Source organism: Borostomias antarcticus (genome assembly GCF_949987555.1).
Source record: "Borostomias antarcticus genome assembly, chromosome: 18".
Lineage (NCBI taxonomy): Eukaryota > Metazoa > Chordata > Actinopteri > Stomiiformes > Stomiidae > Borostomias > Borostomias antarcticus.
Genome location: NC_140251.1, coordinates 15,222,205 through 15,242,204, shown reverse-complemented (window position 1 = coordinate 15,242,204; position 20,000 = coordinate 15,222,205). Strand labels below are relative to the sequence as shown.

The following is a 20,000-nucleotide window of genomic DNA, read 5'->3' as shown; positions in this document are numbered from 1 at the left end:
ATTCCAGAAGGCAGACTTGCCACAATGTGCTTGGCATGGTTTTATCCAGCTGAGCTCTGTCATTCAATACTTTGTGTCTGTCATGAATCTAATATACGAGCAGCCTGATAGCACTGGTTGCTCACGAGAAACACAGTTCTTCTTTGTGGAACCCATTGCCAAGTAGCTTCTTATGACAAACACAGAGAAATTACTATACCTGTAAGTCATTTTCTAAGTAAACTCACTTTAAAGTTGTCTCCCAATGGCTGCCAGGTGGGGAATCTATTTCCGTGCCAGACGGTCTGTCTCAGTGTCCTGCATCGTCTGTCTCAGCGTCCTGCATCGTCTGTCTCAGCGTCCTGCATCGTCTGTCTCAGCGTCCTGCATCGTCTGTCTCAGCGTCCTGCATCGTCTGTCTCAGCGTCCTGCATCGTCTGTCTCAGCGTCCTGCATCGTCTGTCTCAGCGTCCTGCATCGTCTGTCTCAGCGTCCTGCATCGTCTGTCTCAGCGTCCTGCATCGTCTGTCTCAGCGTCCTGCATCGTCTGTCTCAGCGTCCTGCATCGTCTGTCTCAGCGTCCTGCATCGTCTGTCTCAGCGTCCTGCATCGTCTGTCTCAGTGTCCTGCATCGTCTGTCTCAGTGTCCTGCATTGTCTGTCTCAGCGTCCTGCATCGTCTGTCTCAGCGTCCTGCATCGTCTGTCTCAGCGTCCTGCATCGTCTGTCTCAGCGTCCTGCATCGTCTGTCTCAGCGTCCTGCATCGTCTGTCTCAGCGTCCTGCATCGTCTGTCTCAGCGTCCTGCATCGTCTGTCTCAGCGTCCTGCATCGTCTGTCTCAGCGTCCTGCATCGTCTGTCTCAGCGTCCTGCATCGTCTGTCTCAGCGTCCTGCATCGTCTGTCTCAGCGTCCTGCATCGTCTGTCTCAGCGTCCTGCATCGTCTGTCTCAGCTCTCAGACCATTCTGCATGGAAAAAAAAAACTGGTCACCCCTAATCAAAATATACCCATACTCCCCCACACCCCCACCCAATCTGGGCTGTTTTTAATAATAGCGCCCTTTGGTTTGTGGGCTCTGATTGGTCGATGACAAGCTGATGAAAGATGCTTCAATATGGGCCATCTCTGTGATTTCCTCTGGCCTGAGAGACCGGCTCTCATAGCTTTCATCACAGGACTCTTCCCCATACCTTACTGGTCCACACATTCAGTCCACCAGACACTTTTTGGAAGAAAACAATGGTTTCTTACAGTGTGTGTGTGTGTGTGTGTGCGTGCGTGTGTGTGCGTGCGTGTGTGTGTGTGTGTGTGTAAATGAAAGAAACCGCAGCGGTAACACAAGATAAGCCTGTGTGTAATTACGGCCCTCGTCACATCAGCTGGTGCTGTATGGAGCAGGTGTTTCAGCTCCACACACACGCTACAAATTGTAAGAACAGCGTCGGCATGTCACATAATTATACATGCCTACAGTATCTCATCCCCTTTTTCCTTTTTTCAGTCACAAAGTAAACAAGTGAAAAAAAGATCTTTTGAGGAATGGTTTTGTGCGGGGTGAATGATGTTTGACTATGTTTTTGTAGCTGCCCTTTTCACAGTGTAAAGCTAGCTGTTCAGTGTATTGGTACATACATGTTGTCCAGCTGGGCTTTTGTAGTCTTTTCTTGCGTGTTGTAGTTCTTGGTTAGGGTTTGGTTGACATTCAATCACTCATTATACAACTATAGCCAAACGGCCTGAATAATGCTGTAACTCAACAGTTATTATTTTATTATTCCAAATTATCTGTTCACTCTGGTCCATAAAGAAACGGCTCTTGGATAAATGGCACAAAGGCTCTTGTGGTTGACATTGGATCTTTCTGTCTGTGTGGAAATGCATCTTTACCCAATCTCTGGTTTCTAACTCCAATTTCATGGTGACGCCATTTGCTAACAGGCCACTGAGTGGGCGTGGTACCAGTCCGACCGCGAGGTTACGGCCCAGACCTGACCACCCACGTTGGAAACAAAGTGCTGTGTTACATCTGAATACGATCACTCGCGGATGACAGGAGCGGTTTACGTTGTGATTAAAATTCACAAAGAGATGATGACACGTGCGTTTTAGGACTTCCTTGAATACTGACAGGATAGCAATTTTCATGCCAAACCAAAGTAAATAAGGACCCGTGGGATTGCCTCAAGTACATGCGCTGTGTTTACTCATCGTGTATGTGTGTGTGTATTTGTGTGTTTACTGATATGTGTATGTGTGTGTGTGTATTTGTGTGCTTTTGTTTGTTACCTTGCAGCACCGGCTACGGAGAGTGTCTTTTGGACGAGCCTGTGAGCAGGACGTACGAGCTGCCCTCCCATCTGCCTGGCCAGATATACAACGCAAACAGACAGTGTGAGCTGATGTTTGGACCCGGCTCTCAAGTCTGCCCTTACATGGTGAGCCAACCACACAGCCAGGGTATAGGCCTCAAAACCAGGGCGCGTATTTACCAAGCATCCCAGAGAAGGAGTGCTGATCTTGGATGTAAGATCTGGTCCCTCTCTGCCACATGTCATCTCATTCAAAACGCAGCACAGATCCTAGACCAGCGCTCCTACTCTGTGTCTCAGACATCCCTCGTCAACCCAACTCTGTAGAGAATGAAGTCATATAGTTCACTCCTCAGGCGTTTCGCCTTCACCATTTTGTCTTCTGATGATGAAGTCACGGAGCCTAGCCCTGCTGTTTTTAACCAGCTGTCTCTGTGACGGAAGTCTCTTGGAGTTTTACGAGACGCCGTTTTGTCCAGGCTGCTCCCTCACGAAACACAGTCTCATCCTCGAAGAGAAAGGGAGCAAACGGTTCCCTTGCCGGTCACTTGGTGTGTGTTGAACAGCCCAGGAGTCATGTGTGGCTAATCATAGCGCTAAGCTAGTTACAGCTGCCAAGCTGGATGTAAAAGTCGGTGTCTGGCTGCGAGGGGCTCCACTGTCCATAAAGGCCGTTACACTGATAGAGTATGGGGTTGAAACCACACACACTAGATTCTCCTGTAAATATTACATATGTATAGTTTGGTTTTAACCCTGTTAAATTATGTTCTTGAAGTGCTGGACAAGTGGGATAGGATTACAAAGGTAGTGTAACAATGTTCAATGTCCTCCATGTACATCTCTTCCGTTCTCTCTCTCCACACACAGAAACAGTGCAAAAGGCTGTGGTGCACCAGTGCGGAGGGGGACCACAAAGGATGTCGCACACAGCACATGCCTCTGGCTGACGGGACTGACTGTGGACATGGAATGGTAGGACGCAATGACAACTTCCCCTTGGGGATGAATAGCGCAGTATGATCATATATTCCCTCACACTGTGACATTATCCAGGCCTTTATAAAGGGTCCAACACTTGGAAGCTATTATATCCATGTTTTATTGTTCCTCTGCCCTCACCGTGGAACATTTATTTCAGACAAAATGGCCGCTCTGTAATGAAATGCATTCTTGTAGTCTTGAGTTAATGAAAATCCCCATTCAGTATGCGGACCAAACAGCAGTGTTGATCTAGCATCCCTCTGAAGCCTCTGTACACAGCTCACTGAAGCTCATGTTGTTCAACAATGTAACCCATGGAAAAGAACAACATGTCATGCCATTATTCCCACAGTTAGCCCCCTGGCTAGCTCATGTAAATGTATTGAGTTGATGCTAATAGAGAGTAACCGGAGGCCTTAGCCTTTAGCCTCGCTTGGAGGCCCCGGCCCCCCATTAGCCTTCATGTTCTCTCCGCCCTGGGGGATGCTATGCTAATTAGCACAGGGGTTAGCATGCCGGCGGTGGTGGGCGCTACGGAAGGAGAGGTTAGGGGGGAAATAGGGGTGAGACGGAGACGGAGAGAGAGAGAGAGAGAGAGAGAGAGAGAGAGAGAGAGGTGAAGGCGCGGGGCCTTTGAAAGGAGATGCCGCCCACCATTCACAGTTGAATCACCTTGTTCTGAACCCGTGACCCTAAAACCTCTTTAAAAGGCGGGTGACTGGGTCAGTGGTCAGCCAGTAACAGAGCCCAAGTCTGAGGCCTGCGCTCACACAAAAGACCTCACATCAATGACTCCGAACAGGAGGAGAGGGAGGAGAGAGGGAGGAGGAGAAGAGGAGGTTAAGGGGAGCGAGGGGAGGTGTGTGTGTGTGTTTGTGCGTGCGTGTGTTTCAGAGAGGGGTCCTACTTAACCCTTTCCCCTCAGGAGTCTTATCAGAAGTTCAAAAACACAGTGTGTGCCCATGTAAGCCCTCTATAACACCAGGCCTTTCTCTGGGCGCTCCACCCCCTTTAAGGCTAGGATTACTAGAGTTAAATGAAGCTAACTGAGGATAGCTAACATCTTAATCCAACTAAAACAACGGCGGTATACTGTAACGGCCGTGGGATAGCAACTCATTCCTCTCTCCGTCTCATTAACAGTGAGGTGTGAGAGATATTTTTAAGAGGGGGGATTATGTTTCGTCAGACGTGGTTCGGTCAGGGCAAGCCACATGAAGTCCTCTCACTTCTACCCACGATACATAGGCTTAAAGTGTCGTGCCCTCAGATCCTAACGTAATCTGTCACATGAAAGTTATCGTACATATCCGTAACCGCCACAAGATCTCATCGATCTGATTAGTTCTTTCACACGTTTCATTCAATCACAGTCTGGACCCCTCGTCTGGCCTCCGGAGATACTTGAGATACAGCATGTTTGTGCTTTGTGCACTTTAGATAATACCTACTGTATGTGAGTTTTTAAGTCTCCTCTCCTCTCCTCTCCTCTCCTCTCCTCTCCTCTCCTCTCCTCTCCTCTCCTCTCCTCTCCTCTCCTCTCCTCTCCTCTCCTCTCCTCTCCTCTCCTCTCCTCTCCTCTCCTCTCCTCTCCTCTCCTCTCCTCTCCTCTCCTGTCCCCTCCTGTCCTCTCCTGTCCTCTCCTGTCCTCTCCTGTCCCCTCCTGTCCTCTCCTGTCCTCTTCTCTCCCCTCCTGTCCTCTCCTGTCCTCTTCTCTCCCCTCCTGTCCTCTCCTGTCCCCTCCTGTCCTCTCCTGTCCTCTCCTGTCCCCTCCTGTCCTCTCCTGTCCCCTCCTGTCCTCTCCTGTCCTCTCCTGTCCTCTCCTGTCCCCTCCTGTCCTCTCCTGTCCTGTCCTCTCCTGTCCCCTCCTGTCCTCTCCTGTCCCCTCCTCTCCTCTCCTGTCCCCTCCTGTCCTCTCCTGTCCTCTCCTGTCCCCTCCTGTCCTCTCCTGTCCTCTCCTGTCCCCTCCTGTCCTCTCCTGTCCTCTTCTCTCCCCTCCTGTCCTCTCCTGTCCTCTTCTCTCCCCTCCTGTCCTCTCCTGTCCTCTTCTCTCCCCTCCTGTCCCCTCCTGTCCCCTCCTGTCCTCTCCTGTCCCCTCCTGTCCTCTCCTGTCCTCTCCTGTCCCCTCCTGTCCTCTCCTGTCCCCTCCTGTCCTCTCCTGTCCTCTTCTCTCCTCTCCTGTCCTCTCCTGTCCCCTCCTGTCCTCTCCTCTCCCCTCCTGTCCTCTCCTGTCCTCTCCTCTCCCCTCCTGTCCTCTCCTGTCCCCTCCTGTCCTCTCCTCTCCCCTCCTGTCCCCTCCTGTCCCCTCCTGTCCTCTCCTGTCCTCTCCTGTCCTCTCCTGTCCTCTCCTGTCCCCTCCTGTCCCGTCCTGTCCTCTCCTGTCCCCTCCTGTCCTGTCCTGTCCTGTCCTGTCCTGTTGTGCTGGTGGCAGCAGCACCTTTGTTTGTGTTGCTGAGGGGCTGCTGTCGTCCCAGACGGGGGCTCTTTGAAGAGGGGAGAGTTGAAAGGGGCTGAGGCTCCCTGCTTCAGCGCTCACCTGCCTCCACAGAGCCCTTTTATGTTGGAGAGAGGCGCTGTCTGTGTGCTCGCCCGCCCGTGTGTGTGTGTGTGTGTGTGTCTGATAGTGTGTTTCAATATCATAATTCAGTAGTGTCTGAGAGGCCATTCCTTCTATCTTTTTCCGTTGCTCTTTTTGGAATTCAACTCTACTCTTCTCATCCTCTCTGCCCCTTCTCTTTCTCTCTCTCTCTCTCTCTCTCTCTCTCTCTCTTCTCTCTGCCCCCCTCTCTCTCTCCCTCTCTGTGAGGTTCAGGTCTAGCTTAAGGGGCTCCAGGTTTGGGTCAGGTCCCCGGCTCAGAGGTGCTTGCAGGGTCCTAGGGAGGAAGGCGTTAGATTGGGGGGATTACAACCAGGACAGTGTGTGTGTGTGTGTGTGTGTGTGTGTGTGTGTGTGTATGTGTGTGATGGCGTGGGGGAGGGGGGCGGGGCGTACAACAGGTATTGTCTTAGAAACCAGAGCTGCTCCTTTCAAGCGGTCTCTGTGAACCTATCATTAGCCTCGGCCTGCTATGTCATTCCAAACCATTCAAAAGAAACATCATCTCCCGTAAAACAATTGCCTCTATGTGTAAAAAAACAAAAAAGGAAGGTGGGTGGAATTTCTTTAATTAAACAAGTCATAGTGACGAGGGATGGGGCTCTGAGTTTGTGTGAATGAATGAGAGTTTCTTTAATTAAACAAGTCGTGACGAGGGACAGGATTTTGAGTTTATGTTGAGTGAATGAGCGCATTTCCTGGTGATGAGAATCGTCTCCTAAATAGGGAGTCGAAGTCAATGAAAAAAAGTGTGTACAACCGGGTGGAAGTAGGGCACTGTGTTGAGTTCATGGGCACTCTCCCTCCCTCTCTCTCTCTCTCTCTCCCTCTCTCTCTCTCTCTCTCTCTCTCTCTTTCTCTTTTACTACCTCTCTCGGTGCCTCTCCTCCCCCCCCTCTCTCTCTCTCGCGGGCAGGCGCTCTCGCGGGGGCGCTGGAGTGAGTAATGCGGTCACATGACCCCGCGACGGCGCGTCTGTCATCTGGCCCAGTGGGCCGTGCGCTAACGAGGGCATCCCATCACTTGTTGTCTATAAATACCGTCGCCGCCCCCTCCTCCCCCTCTCCCCCGCCCTCCTCCCCCTCTCCCCCCTCTTCAAAAGGGCCGTGCAGGCGCAGCTCTGCGGGGTCCGGGGAGCATGGTGAATCAGGGCCTGTCAGCCTCCCCAAAAGCCAGCCCTGTAGTGCCTCTCTCGCTCTCTCTCTCTCTCTCTCTCTCTCTCTCTCCTCCCTCTCTCTCTCTCTCTCTGTCTCTCTGTCTCTCTCTCTCCTCCCTCTCTCTCTCTCTCTCTTCCTCTCACTCTACCTCTCTTTCTCTCTCTCTCTCTCTCGCTCTCTTCCTCTCACTCTCTACCTCTCTTTCTCTCTCTCCTCCCTCTCTGTCCTCCTCTCTCACTCTCTCCTCCTTCTCTTTGAAGAGCCCTTGCTGCTTCTCACCGCGTAGCCTCAAAGAGTGGCGTGGTGGGTGGCGGGGAGAGAATGGGGTCTGAACTTGAATGAACCGAAATGTTTTGTCGTTCCCGCTCGCCCACCAGCCATTGAGCCTCTCCCTAATGGCCGTGGCTGGATGTAAAGGCTGTGCAGCTCAGGGCGTGGGCCTACTTTTCGGGGTGGAGGGGCGGCGGCAGAGGGGGCGGGGCACAGCCGATACCCCCCCCCCCCCCCCTGACGGACGCATTGTTGCGTCTATGAGCAAGTTATGCTGTTATGGCGTCTATGAGTAACTTTATATGGGCCTTTCAAAATAAAAGTCCACGTTACATGTTTTCATTGAATGGGGGGGGGGAGTGGGGGGGGGGGTGGGAGTCAAATGCATGTGTTCTAAATATTGAAGGGGACATACAGTATCTGCTATAGAAATATACAGCTATCAATGATCAATGTCCCCAACGTCCCTGCCAAAATCTACGCCTCTGAATTTTTGTTGCGTTGAGTTTTTTTTAAATGTTTTTTTGTGTGTTCTTTTTGCACAGCGGAGTGGAAATTCCAACTGTATTCAACTTCAGATGAATTCCAAGACGCCTACATTTTATTTAGAGTTATCTCAGTCAAACCTGAGCGTTTCCAGAGCTCCGGGCCTGTTTCCTCAATCGTCTGGTGTCAGCGAGGAAAAAAGAAGCCCTTGCTTCTGAATTCCAGTTCATTCTTCCGTGCTGCAACCTGCTCTGGTTTCAGCAAATTAGAGAGAGATAGCAAGGTCTTGAAAAGCAGAGCCAGCCAGATGAGGGAGGGAGAGAGAGAGACGGAGAGAAAGATACTGTACATAGACAGAGAGAGAGAGAGAGAGAGAGAGAGAGAGAGAGAGAGAGAGAGAAACAAAAAGGGTTCGGTGACGCCAAGCGCTGGCTCAGGCTTTCCTGGCATCCTGACAGACTTGTCGTACGATGCCGTGATCTCGGGCTCTGGACTCTGAGACTGGTATTGATGTCACTCTGCGCTAATCTCTGGATGTTTTCAGGACGTTGCCACTTTGATTTGCCCATCATCGCAGACAAACCGGAGGATCTGGGTGAACAAGTGAATGGTTGTTTTGGGAAGCCTCGCAGTGTCATTTTCTTGGGAAATGCTTTTAGGGTACATTACATCTGTGAATGGAGCCCTCTGTGGCACAACATGAGGGAGATTGCACTTTGATTGAGGCTGATTTGGTTTTGAATGGGATATGTCGTCTAATTTAAATGACTTCCTTCTAATTAATAACCCGAGTAAATCAAGTCAATCTCAAGTCAACCCAAGTAAATCAAGTCAATCATGTCTCTTTCTGCATAGCTGGCTGCAGAGCAGAGCGGATATACTCTGTAACACAAACAGAATAGCCTTTCCTGGCCATCAATAACAGAGAGTAGCCGACAATAGAAAAGGATGAGAGAGAGAGAGAGGGGAGGGGAGAGAGGGAGAGGGAGAGAGAGAGAGGGAGAGAGAGGTGGGAGGAGGGAGGGGGGGGAGGGAAAGAGAGAGAGAGAAGAGGGAAAGAGAGAGAGAGAGGGGGAGAGGGAAAGAGAGAGAGAGAGGGGGAGAGGGAAAGAGAGAGAGAGAGGAGGAGAGGGAAGAGAGAGAGAGAGGGGGAGAGGGAAAGAGAGAGAGGGGGAGAGGGAAAGAGAGAGAGAGAGGAGGAGAGGGAAGAGAGAGAGAGAGGGAAGAGAGAGAGAGAGGGGGAGAGGGAAAGAGAGAGAGAGGAGAAGAGGGAAAGAGAGAGAGAGAGGGGGAGAGGGAAAGAGAGAGATAGAGAGGGGGAGAGGGAAAGAGAGAGAGGGGGAGAGGGAAAGAGAGAGATAGAGAGGGGGGGGGGGGAGGAGCCGGCCATGAGAAATGAGAGAGGAATAACACCAAAGAGTCTGTGAAGTGCAGGTGAATGGAACAGCTGAGGGACCAAACCACTCATTCAGACTAATGACACCCTAGCACCACCGTGTGTGTGTGTGTGTGTGTGTGTATGTGTGTGTGTGTGTGGGGGGGGGGGGCTCAACTCAAAATTGCATCATCCCTCTCCCTCAAATTCAGCACGAGGAATTATGCACGTTCCCACTGGAAATTAGCTTTTACTAGGGCCCAGTAAACCTGTCGTCTCGTCCCCCACCCTCGTCGTAATCAAGTAGTTGAATGAAATCGGTCCTCTTATCGTCGCTCTAACAGCCAATAAAACCTGCCAAATGTCAAGAGGTGGACATCGTTGGATTCCTTTCCGCCTACGTCAAGCGAACCTTGTTTTGAGCAGTTTGGAGTGGATTAGTGTCATTGTAAGCATGGAGAATAACCACCCATTCGCCACCATTCAGTTTGAATACATTTCCCCATTCACTCTCTATGGGTGGGGTAGGTGAACAATATTTGAACCAGTGGTTGTACACCATGAGCCTGTTCAGGGTTAGGGTTAGGGTTAGGAAGTTCGCCCGCAGACAGACCACAAGCCCACAGCAAACGTGGAAGCAGGGCGCGCTGTTGCTAATGTGACAAAACCACACAGACTCCCCACCAAACGACATGACTAGCTTTGTCACGTTGGAAAACATATACAGTGTGACCTAGCCATATTCTATCTCTGATCTGCCCTCGGAGATCCAACTACCTCGATAAGAGTCATCTGATCTACAGTATGTTGTGAATACCAGATACCCTTAACATGTCAGACGGTTCCTGCACATTTGACACGTCTGGCAGCTCGCATCTTTACTAAAAGGTTCAGTGTAATATGACACATTATGTAACTTATGAATATTGTGTTTCATTTGCCTCATGCAACCTCCTTTCGACTCTTTTTACTCAACTTTTTTTTACATGTTCACCCGTTTGCAGCTTAATGGAAGGATTCGGTGTAGTATGACCATTTTGTTACATTTCCAAGTAACATCTTACAAGTGCAAGCCTCTCTCCCCGTGTCAATTGCGGAAGTAGTGAGAGCTAATGGCATGATTAAAATGGTCACGATTGGAAAACATATATGACCTACATATACAGGTAGCCATACTTTACCTCTGATCTATACAACATGATCGAACTACCTACATAAGAGTCATCCGATCTATGTTGGGAATATAACCACTAATGATAATTGTACCCACAAAACACCTAACCCTAATACTAACCTACAGTATGAGAATAACAAAACAACAAACAAAACAACAAAACAAGTGCCAAAAGAGCTACTTAACACCTCAAGCTCGGAACTCTGTGGATTTAGAAAGTAGACAGGCTCCTGACTAAAATATACTATACTTTACTGACACTGACAATTGTTTCTTTGTGTACAACGCAAAATGTACTCGGCAAAAATGAATTGTGACGAGCGCCCCCTGGTGGTGGTCTCTGGTACACGCGTAACGGACACGCACACACTAACGCACAGTGGCCGATCTGAAGTCAAGTCAATAAATCAAGTTCATGACTCAGAGAAAACTAGCAGAAGATCCACCTCAACAGTTTCTCCACTCAACCCCAGCCCCCCCAAACAGCTCCATAAATAACCTCTCACTACGTTTCTGCTGTATAAACATCTTTCTCCTCTCCCTCACCTCACACATGGGATATTAAACCAATCACTATCACTCGCAGTGAGACTGCCTTATTGTCCCCCCACGATTAAATCATGTTGGTAGGGCGGGTGCTAACAGATTGGTCTGTGTCTGTTGGCTTTCAAACCAGATGACCAGAGCCCAGCACAGTGGGGGGGGGGGTAGCCACAGTTTATGTTCCCCATTGCCAATACAGTACATGTTGCCTCGTACACAAACAACTAGATGTGTCTTTAAGTAAAAGTGTAATCTATTCTACTCAGGGGCGCTAACAGCTGTTTAACCATTCTCTTGTCTAATAAGTTGTCTATATTCACAGTAGCCTGGAGATGATGTCTCAAGATAGTGAGCGCTTGCAGAAGCCTACTCACCTATCTGATCATAATATGATCGGCAGAATGCACAAGTTCAAGTTCAAGTTTTTATTTGCCATATGCGAGCACATTTACATTTGAATTATTGGTCCTGCTCCTCTACTAAGTTCCTGACTAAACAATATAATATAAATGTGAATAATATAATATATAACCTAAACCTGAAAATATGAATATTAATATAATACTGTTGAATAATATAATATTATACTGAACCTAAAAAAAAAACTAAACCAAAGTCTAGCCTTAATAGCCTAAAAATATAGCCTATTAGAATATGATTCATGAACAAAGACCACCGTGGTCTCTGTGTTTTGAAAGGCGAACCTCCCCTCGGTACGTCAGCCTCCTTGTGCTGTTCTGGGTCTGTGTAGATGGATGTGGTGCTGGTGGTACAGGCGTCAAGGACAAAAGTCCAAATGTTCGCCTGCTGTGGCCCGACTGAACTCTCACTACTCGGGCCTGTGAGAACCGGAGACATGAAAGGTGATGTCTTTTGGAAAGGCTGTGTTAAAATGAAAGAGCGGCAGGTTTTTAAATCAATCCCTCTGACCTCTCATTCCTGCTGTGATGTATGGCTTCGGGAGAAACGACGTGCTCTCCAAGCAGCTTCCTCGCAATTACAGGGTACAACCTCTTCAACCAGCCAGCTGAACTCCAGCGAGCAGATGCTACGATCTTGCAACGTTTGGTTAGCATTAGTTAGCTAGCTAACTTCTCAACTACAGGGGTCTAGTAGGGTTTACCTCCTAAACATTCATTACCTGTGTGTGTGTGTGTGTGTGTGTGTGTGTGTGCGTGTGTGTGTGTATATGTGTGTGTATGTTTGTGTGCGTGTGTGTCTGTGTCTGTGTGTGTGTCTGTGTTCGTGTGTGTCCATGCCTATGTGTGTTTGTGAAATTCCTAATTTGAAACACATGCTTCTAACAGCTGGGGAAGTTTCTCTCACAAGGCCTCCAAATGTCTCACTGCATTCTCAATTGAGGACAAATTTTGACAATCTTTCTAGGCAAGCGTGGGCCTCAACCCTAAACACTTGTGCTCTCTTTACCGAGACCCTTTTCACGTCAGCGTATTTCAAGGCTGTGTTTGTGCGCCCCTGAGAGAGGCTAATTAGAATCGAGCGTGGTCCCCATATGCTTCCACTCGTTCTGAGCAAACACACCACACACACACACAGAGACACACACACACACACAGACACACACACACACACAGACACACAGACACACTGAGAGACACACAGACACACACAGAGACACACACACACAGACACACACTGAGACACACACACACAGACACACACTGAGAAACACACACACAGACACACACACACACACAGAGACACACAGACACACTGAGAGACACACAGACACACACTGAGAGACACACAGACACACACACAGACACACACAGAGACACACACACACAGACACACACAGAGACACACACACACAGACACACACTGAGAGACACACAGACACACACACACACACACACACACACTGAGAGACACACAGACACACACTGAGAGACACACAGACAGACAGACACACACACACACACACACACACACACACAGAGACACACACACACAGACACACAGGCACACACAGTGACACACACAGAGACACACAGAGAGACACACAGACACACACAGAGAAACATAAGCCGCACATACAAAGAGATACACGCACACGCACGCACACAGACACATACGCTGCACACACAGAGACACGCAGATACAGTACACAGACACACACACACACACACACACGCACGGACACACACTCACGGACACGGCAGATGTGTTTCTTCCCTTTCCTTTTTCCTCTTTGTCTTTTTCTCTCTCTCTCTTTTTTCCACCTACATCACCTTTTCAAGTGAAACAAAATGGCTGTAAACATGGAGGGGTAACAGAAAGAGGAATGGCTCAGAGGCTCACAGGGGCTTTGGTTCTATCTGACAGCCATTCCCTGGTGTCTGACAGTCTCTCAGGTCTCACTGCCCTGCTGCATCACGGTGGTCCCTGCCTGTCCTATTCAACCCCCTCAAAGAGAGTGGGGTGGGCTCTGGGGGGTAGGATAGGGTGGACGTTAGGTTTGGGCTGACAACTGACTCTGACAGGGGGGAGAAGAGGAGGTGGGTAGGCTGAAGAGGGGGTGGGGCGCCGTTGATGTTTGAGTGTCAAAAAACAAAGTTGTGTCAAAAAACAAAGTTGGGTGTACAGTAGGTCAGGGTCAGAAAGTTGTCAAACCCATATTTTATTGGTTTTGTTGATGCTAGTGCTTCAGATGTTTCTCATACCATTTCCCATGGCGTTTCACATCTCTGGTCTGAGGTGTTTTCTCAACCCGAAGGCCTCCCCCGGTTCTCCTTATTACCGTGTGGAACTCATTTGCGTCCGCTCATGTGTGTGAGTGGTTTGTTTAAGCACATTCCTTACCATGTCTTTAAAACAAATGTAATATATCTAACTCGCGCAGTCCATTGCTAATGCAGTTTCGAAATGGGCGGGTACACAGAGATGACCAAAAAAAAACATAATTACAGAAATGTTTGTGTTCTTGTTTGGTTCATGCCCCAGAGCTGTTAACACCTGTCTGTCATGGTGTATAGCCTTTCCACTCCATCATTAGTCTTTAAAGTGTGTTGCACTAGACCTAGACACAGCAACCCTGCCAAATTCTAGGTGTGTGTATGTGTGTGTGTGTGTGTGTGTGCGTGCGTGTGTGTGTGTGTGTGTGTGTATGTTATGGAGCAGTACCACAGGTGTTCACCCTAGGTCATAGCTTAGCTCGTAGAGCATTAATGTTCAGTCACACACTCGGCAACCTGGCCAGGTCCCTGGAAACGTTGATTGATATGAACCCTGGCTTTAAAGAGTATTTATGGAAATCCATGGGAATCCACGGTTCTGCACTTCAAACTTTAAGGCAAGCTCTGCTCAATAGAGGGAGTAGGTGTGCAGAGTTTGAACTGTAAGCTTGTTGCTCCATGGTAAGAGTATCAAGTTGAATGGGCATTCGGCCAACTGGACGCCCGCCGAATTATGCCCGAACTTTCCAAGGATTACAATTAACAGAATGGCATCACGAAACACATCAGAACCTCTCAATATGCCTCTCTTCCTGAGCCTGCCTGTCTGCGGCGCCCAGGGGTTTGGGTCCTGTGGGGTCTCTCCGAGCATGGAGGAGAGACTCCTGATGTCAGGCCAGTAATGAGCTCTGTTCTTCTGTTATCGCCACTCTAGGGTTTCCCTTATCGCTGTGCCACCGCTCCCCGCGCCTGTGCGCCCGGACGACAGGCTACACACCCAGACAGACGCCGTCTTGTCCCGCATTCTTTCGCTGAAAAGGACCCTCCGCTATCTTTGCCCCTTGGAGAGAGAGATTTGGTTACATAGCGAAATGGGGCTGCCATGCTTTGCTTTTTGAAAAGCACTTGTTACCCCGTCTTGGCAAGAGGTTGGCACTGTGTGTGTGTGTGTGTGTGTGTGTGTGTGTGTGTGTGATACTGCAGGGGCGTCCCAATGCCTAACGTACGTCTTTATGTGCCCAGAGTCAGTGTCAAAAGCCTGGTAATCTAGAATGGATGTGAATGGGGAGCAGATGCAGCTGTACAGTATGTGTTATGAACTCTCTGAGTTTTCGATGGTTTTCATTTAACAGCTCTGATATTGTCGGCCTTTCATAAACTTTCGGTGTCTACTTGCTGCTGATGAAAGGCCCCGTCGTCGGAGGCTTAGATAGCTCATTTTGAGGAGTCACGAGAGGAGGGAGTGATACTGCCGGACGAGGAATTTAGTAGGAGACCTGGCTTCGCTCATTCAGACGAAAGCCTGAGAGCATTTGAAGATTTTTATTGTCTGCCCCCTCGGTCAATCCGTGATGTATTAAAGCCTGAGAACATGGAAGTGTTGCGGTGCGCTGAGCGCTGGTTCTGGCTCCTGTCATTCACACTCTCGCTTCACCTCTCCTATGCCCTGGCACACCCAGCACAGTGCATCTCAGACCCAGGGCCAGGCTAGGCTAGGCTAGACTAGGCCCTGGTTCTCACAGCTGGAGGACTTGGAAACATTCCTCCGGGGTAAATGATAGCAGGATTAGCATCCCCCAAGTTTTCTTTTAAGATATAGTTTTACATCTAAACAGGGGATTAGGGAGGGAAGGACGAACAACACTCCCGACTGGAGCCGAGTTGACACTCCGTGGTGTTTGCCTTGGGCCTGTTGAGTTGTTGTCATAGGAGAAGCAATGCAATACCCCCTAACGGGATCTGTGTGTGTGTGTGTGTGTGTGTTTATGTTCTGTGGCTCTGTATTCATGTGTGTGTGTGTGTGTGTTTCGTCCCTCTCCCTGCAGTATTGCAAACATGGGATGTGTGTGAACAAGGAGCTTGACCTGAGGCCTGTGCATGGAGAGTGGGGCCCCTGGGGGCCCTATAGCGTGTGCTCCAGGACCTGTGGAGGAGGCACCAGGAGCACCGCCCGAGACTGCAACAAGCCTGAGTAAGAGTCCCAAATCAGAAACCAGTCTTCAAACTCAAACCAGTCATAACAAAGCAGTAACAGCCAAAACAATAACAACACCTTGAGGAAAAGTCTAATAACTTAAAATAAACACAGTCAACAGTCACAACAATCCTACACCTGTGTGACTGTCAAAAAGTGAGAGTTAGAGGCCTTTAAGCAATATTCTACAACGGAGAGTTTGGATACTTGATTCTGATTGGCTAACAGCCGTGGTAAAATACTTTACCACAGCTACGGGGGTTTTAGGCCCTCCGCTATCGCGTCGGCCTAACAACGCGCCGTAGCTGTGGTAAAATCCCCTGTAACCCACTGCCTCTCGTGGCCAATTGCTTAATTCAAAGACTCAATGCAAAGAATACCTCTGTAATCATTAGACTCAGTTAGAAATGATCATTAGAAATAATTCGAAAATATGTAAAAAAATAAAAAATTATTCAGTTCTTGTCGTGAAACATTTCATTTCAGGCCCAGAAACGGAGGGAAGTTCTGTGTGGGTCGAAGGATGAAGTTCCGGTCGTGCAACACTGACCCGTGTCCTCGGGGTGGGAGAGACTTCCGTGAGGAGCAGTGCTCCCAGTTCGACGGCAAGCACTTCAACATCAACGGGCTTCCTCCCACCGTCCGCTGGGTCCCCAAGTACAGCGGGAGTGAGTACACGTTTTCAGTGCACTTTTAACACAACTACAGCGGTAGTGAGTACACGTTTTGAGTGCACTTTTAACACAACTACAGCGGGAGTGAGTACACGTTTTGAGTGTACTTTTAACACAACTACAGCGGTAGTGAGTACACGTTTTCAGTGCACTTTTAACACAACTACAGCGGTAGTGAGTACACGTTTTCAGTGTACTTTTAACACAACTACAGCGGGAGTGAGTACACGTTTTCACACTTTTAACACAACTACAGCGGGAGTGAGTACACGCTTTGAGTGCACTTTTAACACAACTACAGCGGTAGTGAGTACACGCTTTGAGTGCACTTTTAACACAACTACAGCGGGAGTGAGTACACGCTTTGAGTGCACTTTTAACACAACTACAGCGGTAGTGAGTACACGCTTTGAGTGCACTTTTAACACAACTACAGCGGTAGTGAGTACACGTTTTGAGTGCACTTTTAACACAACTACAACGGGAGTGAGTACACGTTTTCACACTTTTAACACAACTACAACGGGAGTGAGTACACGTTTTCACACTTTTAACACAACTACAGCGGTAGTGAGTACACGCTTTGAGTGCACTTTTAACACAACTACAACGGGAGTGAGTACACATTTTCACACTTTTAACACAACTACAGCAGGAGTGAGTACATGTTTTGAGTGCACTTTTAACACAACTACAGCGGTAGTGAGTACACGCTTTGAGTGCACTTTTAACACAACTACAACGGGAGTGAGTACACGTTTTCACACTTTTAAGGTTAGCGCCTTGCATGGGCTGCTGCCATTGATGGGTGAACGGGTGAATGAGAGGCCCATTGTAAAGTGTTTTGGATAAAAACGCTATATAACTGCAGTCCATTTACCATCTACCATCTGCTGTATCGTACAGTACCACATCATTCTTGGAGTTTTGCTGGAAAGGACAATGAGAAAACTTTTTTAGAGATAGAGAGAGAGATTTTTACTTCATTAATCACTGACACAAAACATGGCTCTTGTCCTTCCTATTAAGCTGTTCAGTTTTGGCTCAGCAGATGTAGATTGTGTCTGTCTCTGTTCCATGATGCATTGTATGCATGCATCATGTCATGATAAGAAGCGATTAGTACTTCCTGATATTCCTGGACAGCATAATGATCATCCTGTAAGGGAGAATCTCATCCATTATTATGATAGCTTTGCTCTGCTGCGCCAAATTGCTATTTGGCTCAGGAAACGAGGCTCTGGCCAGTTTGGAAAGATTTAGAAAAATGTTGAAAATGTGAACGCGAGTGAACCCAATTTATATTGTACAACCAACTCTGACTCCATCAGCCAAGGCACCGTCAAACAATGACAACTGAACGAACTGATACAAAGGGACGTCCAGCAAAGAAAACTTCTGACCCTTGACAAAATGTTAAAGTGTGCTATTAAGGAAAATTACATCTTTTTGGCATTCAACTTTTAAAGCTCAATGAGATAACTTTTTTTTATGGTTCAATATTCACCTTACTTGCTATTAGTTTATTAAGTAAAATTACATATTTTTGGCATTCAACTGTTAATATGTGTGCTATTAAGGAAAATTAGATTTTTCTAGGTGTTCAACTGAAGACCTTAGACGAGTCCAGCTTGTTATGCGTTTTTGGCTTTATTTTTTGTCCTTAAGTAACGCCACGTGAAGTGTGCCAATATTCTAGTGTGCAAGGTTCTGATTGTCTCTGATGGACGTTTCTGTTCTGATTGTCTCTGATGGACGTCTCTGTTCTGATTGTCTCTGACGTCTCTGTTCTAATGCAGTTCTGATGAAGGATCGCTGTAAGCTCTTCTGCCGGGTTGCCGGGACGATGGCGTACTACCAGCTGAAGGACCGTGTGATCGACGGCACGCCGTGCGGCCCGGACACTTACGACATCTGTGTTCAAGGACTCTGCAGGGTACTGGCTCAAAACCCCCCGTCTTCATCACTTGTCACGCTGCACTACACTACACTACCTACCTCACTCACACAATGTTATAGCACGTCTACATCTGTCTGTCCGTCTGGGATGTAAACTGATATAAATGTTGACACACACACACACACACACACACACACACAAACTTGACGGACATCTGACTATCACTCGATACAGTCACATTTCCTGACCTTAGGTATGCAGTTCTAGCAGCAGTATAACACAACTTGTCTGTTTCGCTCCTTACCCAGCAAGCGGGCTGTGATCATGTTCTGAACTCCAAGGCAAGAAATGACAAGTGCGGAGTGTGTGGAGGGGACAACTCGTCCTGCAAGACCCTGGCTGGGACCTTCAACGACGCTGAGTATGGTAAGGCTGGTCTGACATCGTACATCTCCAACACTGGAGGCTTAAAGATCTGCGGGCAGTTGACCCAGCAAATAAGACAAAAAATAATGGGATGGTTGACCCAAATAACAATTATCTGACTGGATGAACTTCCACTTTAAGTATAAAGTGGGGCGGCTGTAGCTCAGTTGGTAGAGCGGGTCGTTCAATGATCGAAGGGTCAATGGTTCGAATCCCAGCTCCGACTGTCCACATGTCGAAGTGTCCTTGAGCAAGACACCTAACCCCAAATTGCTCCCAATGAGCAGGTTAGCACCTTGCATGGCAGCTACCGCCATTGGTGTGTGAATGTGTGTGAATGGGTGAATGAGAGGCCATTGTAAAGCGCTTTGAGTGCCGCTAAGGTGGAAAAGCGCTATATAAGTGCAGTCCATTTACCATTTATACAGATACATCATCCACATGCTTGGATAAGACTTCACAGAGCATAGAAAGACAGTAGCCATGATTTGCCATGAATATTTGCATTTGGAGCCTGGACAACTGACCTCAGATGTAACTTTTGGATGATGGGGAATGCTGGAGGGCTAGAGGTCAATAGTTAGCATGAGGACAATTATTTCCAGCAACCTTTTGTCAGAGAACATTCTGCACAAACAAACCTGTGGAAAAACTCAACTCAGACATTTCCTCCAACTAAATCCTGACCTAACATTACCCATCTGAGCTCATGTTTACTACAGCGTGTCTTCTTTGGCCAACTGTTGGCTGATTGCATCCAATACTCCCTGAGAATGAGCAGCAAAAACAAATAACATAAATGTTGTTGGTTGACCCAGGTCATGTTTACTCAGCGTGTGTTTTGGTTGTCCAGTTGCGTCCATATCTGTGTGTTGCTCAGCCAGCATGTTGCCCAGGTGTTTGTGCTGACCCGGGCTCTGACCTGGCTTGGCCCAGGACGGGTGAGATGAGGGGGTCCAGAGCCCAGGCAGGATATCCCTGGTCTCTCTCTTGCTCTCCACCATCTCTCCCCATTCCTCTCAGACTCTCTCCCTTCCTCCGTGCCCCCCGCACTCCTTTCCCTCTCCCTCCTCCTTCACTCCCCTCCCCCTCTCATCCTGACCAGGCCATTAGCGGTCTTCTCCATGTGTACCGTAGGCTAGCCAATAAAACGTCAACAGAAAACCCAATTAATCAATAGTCACAGTACAGTACATGAGCTCACCCAATAAGGGGAAGACTTATAGCCCCTTGATA

The 20,000-nt window shown here is 48.4% G+C and overlaps 1 protein-coding gene across 1 annotated transcript in view; it reads left to right on the top strand.

Annotated features, from left to right (window-relative positions):
• The window catches only part of LOC311321220 (A disintegrin and metalloproteinase with thrombospondin motifs 20), a gene marked incomplete at its 5' end in the record, with an annotated part of 93,732 nt that overhangs the window by 27,188 nt on the left and 46,544 nt on the right, over positions 1-20,000 (top strand). Inside the window, 6 exon segments of the mRNA XM_084453162.1 lie at positions 2,274-2,415; positions 3,160-3,264; positions 15,616-15,761; positions 16,251-16,432; positions 18,238-18,374; positions 18,647-18,764. Coding sequence (XP_084309288.1) covers positions 2,274-2,415; positions 3,160-3,264; positions 15,616-15,761; positions 16,251-16,432; positions 18,238-18,374; positions 18,647-18,764 — 830 coding nt within the window.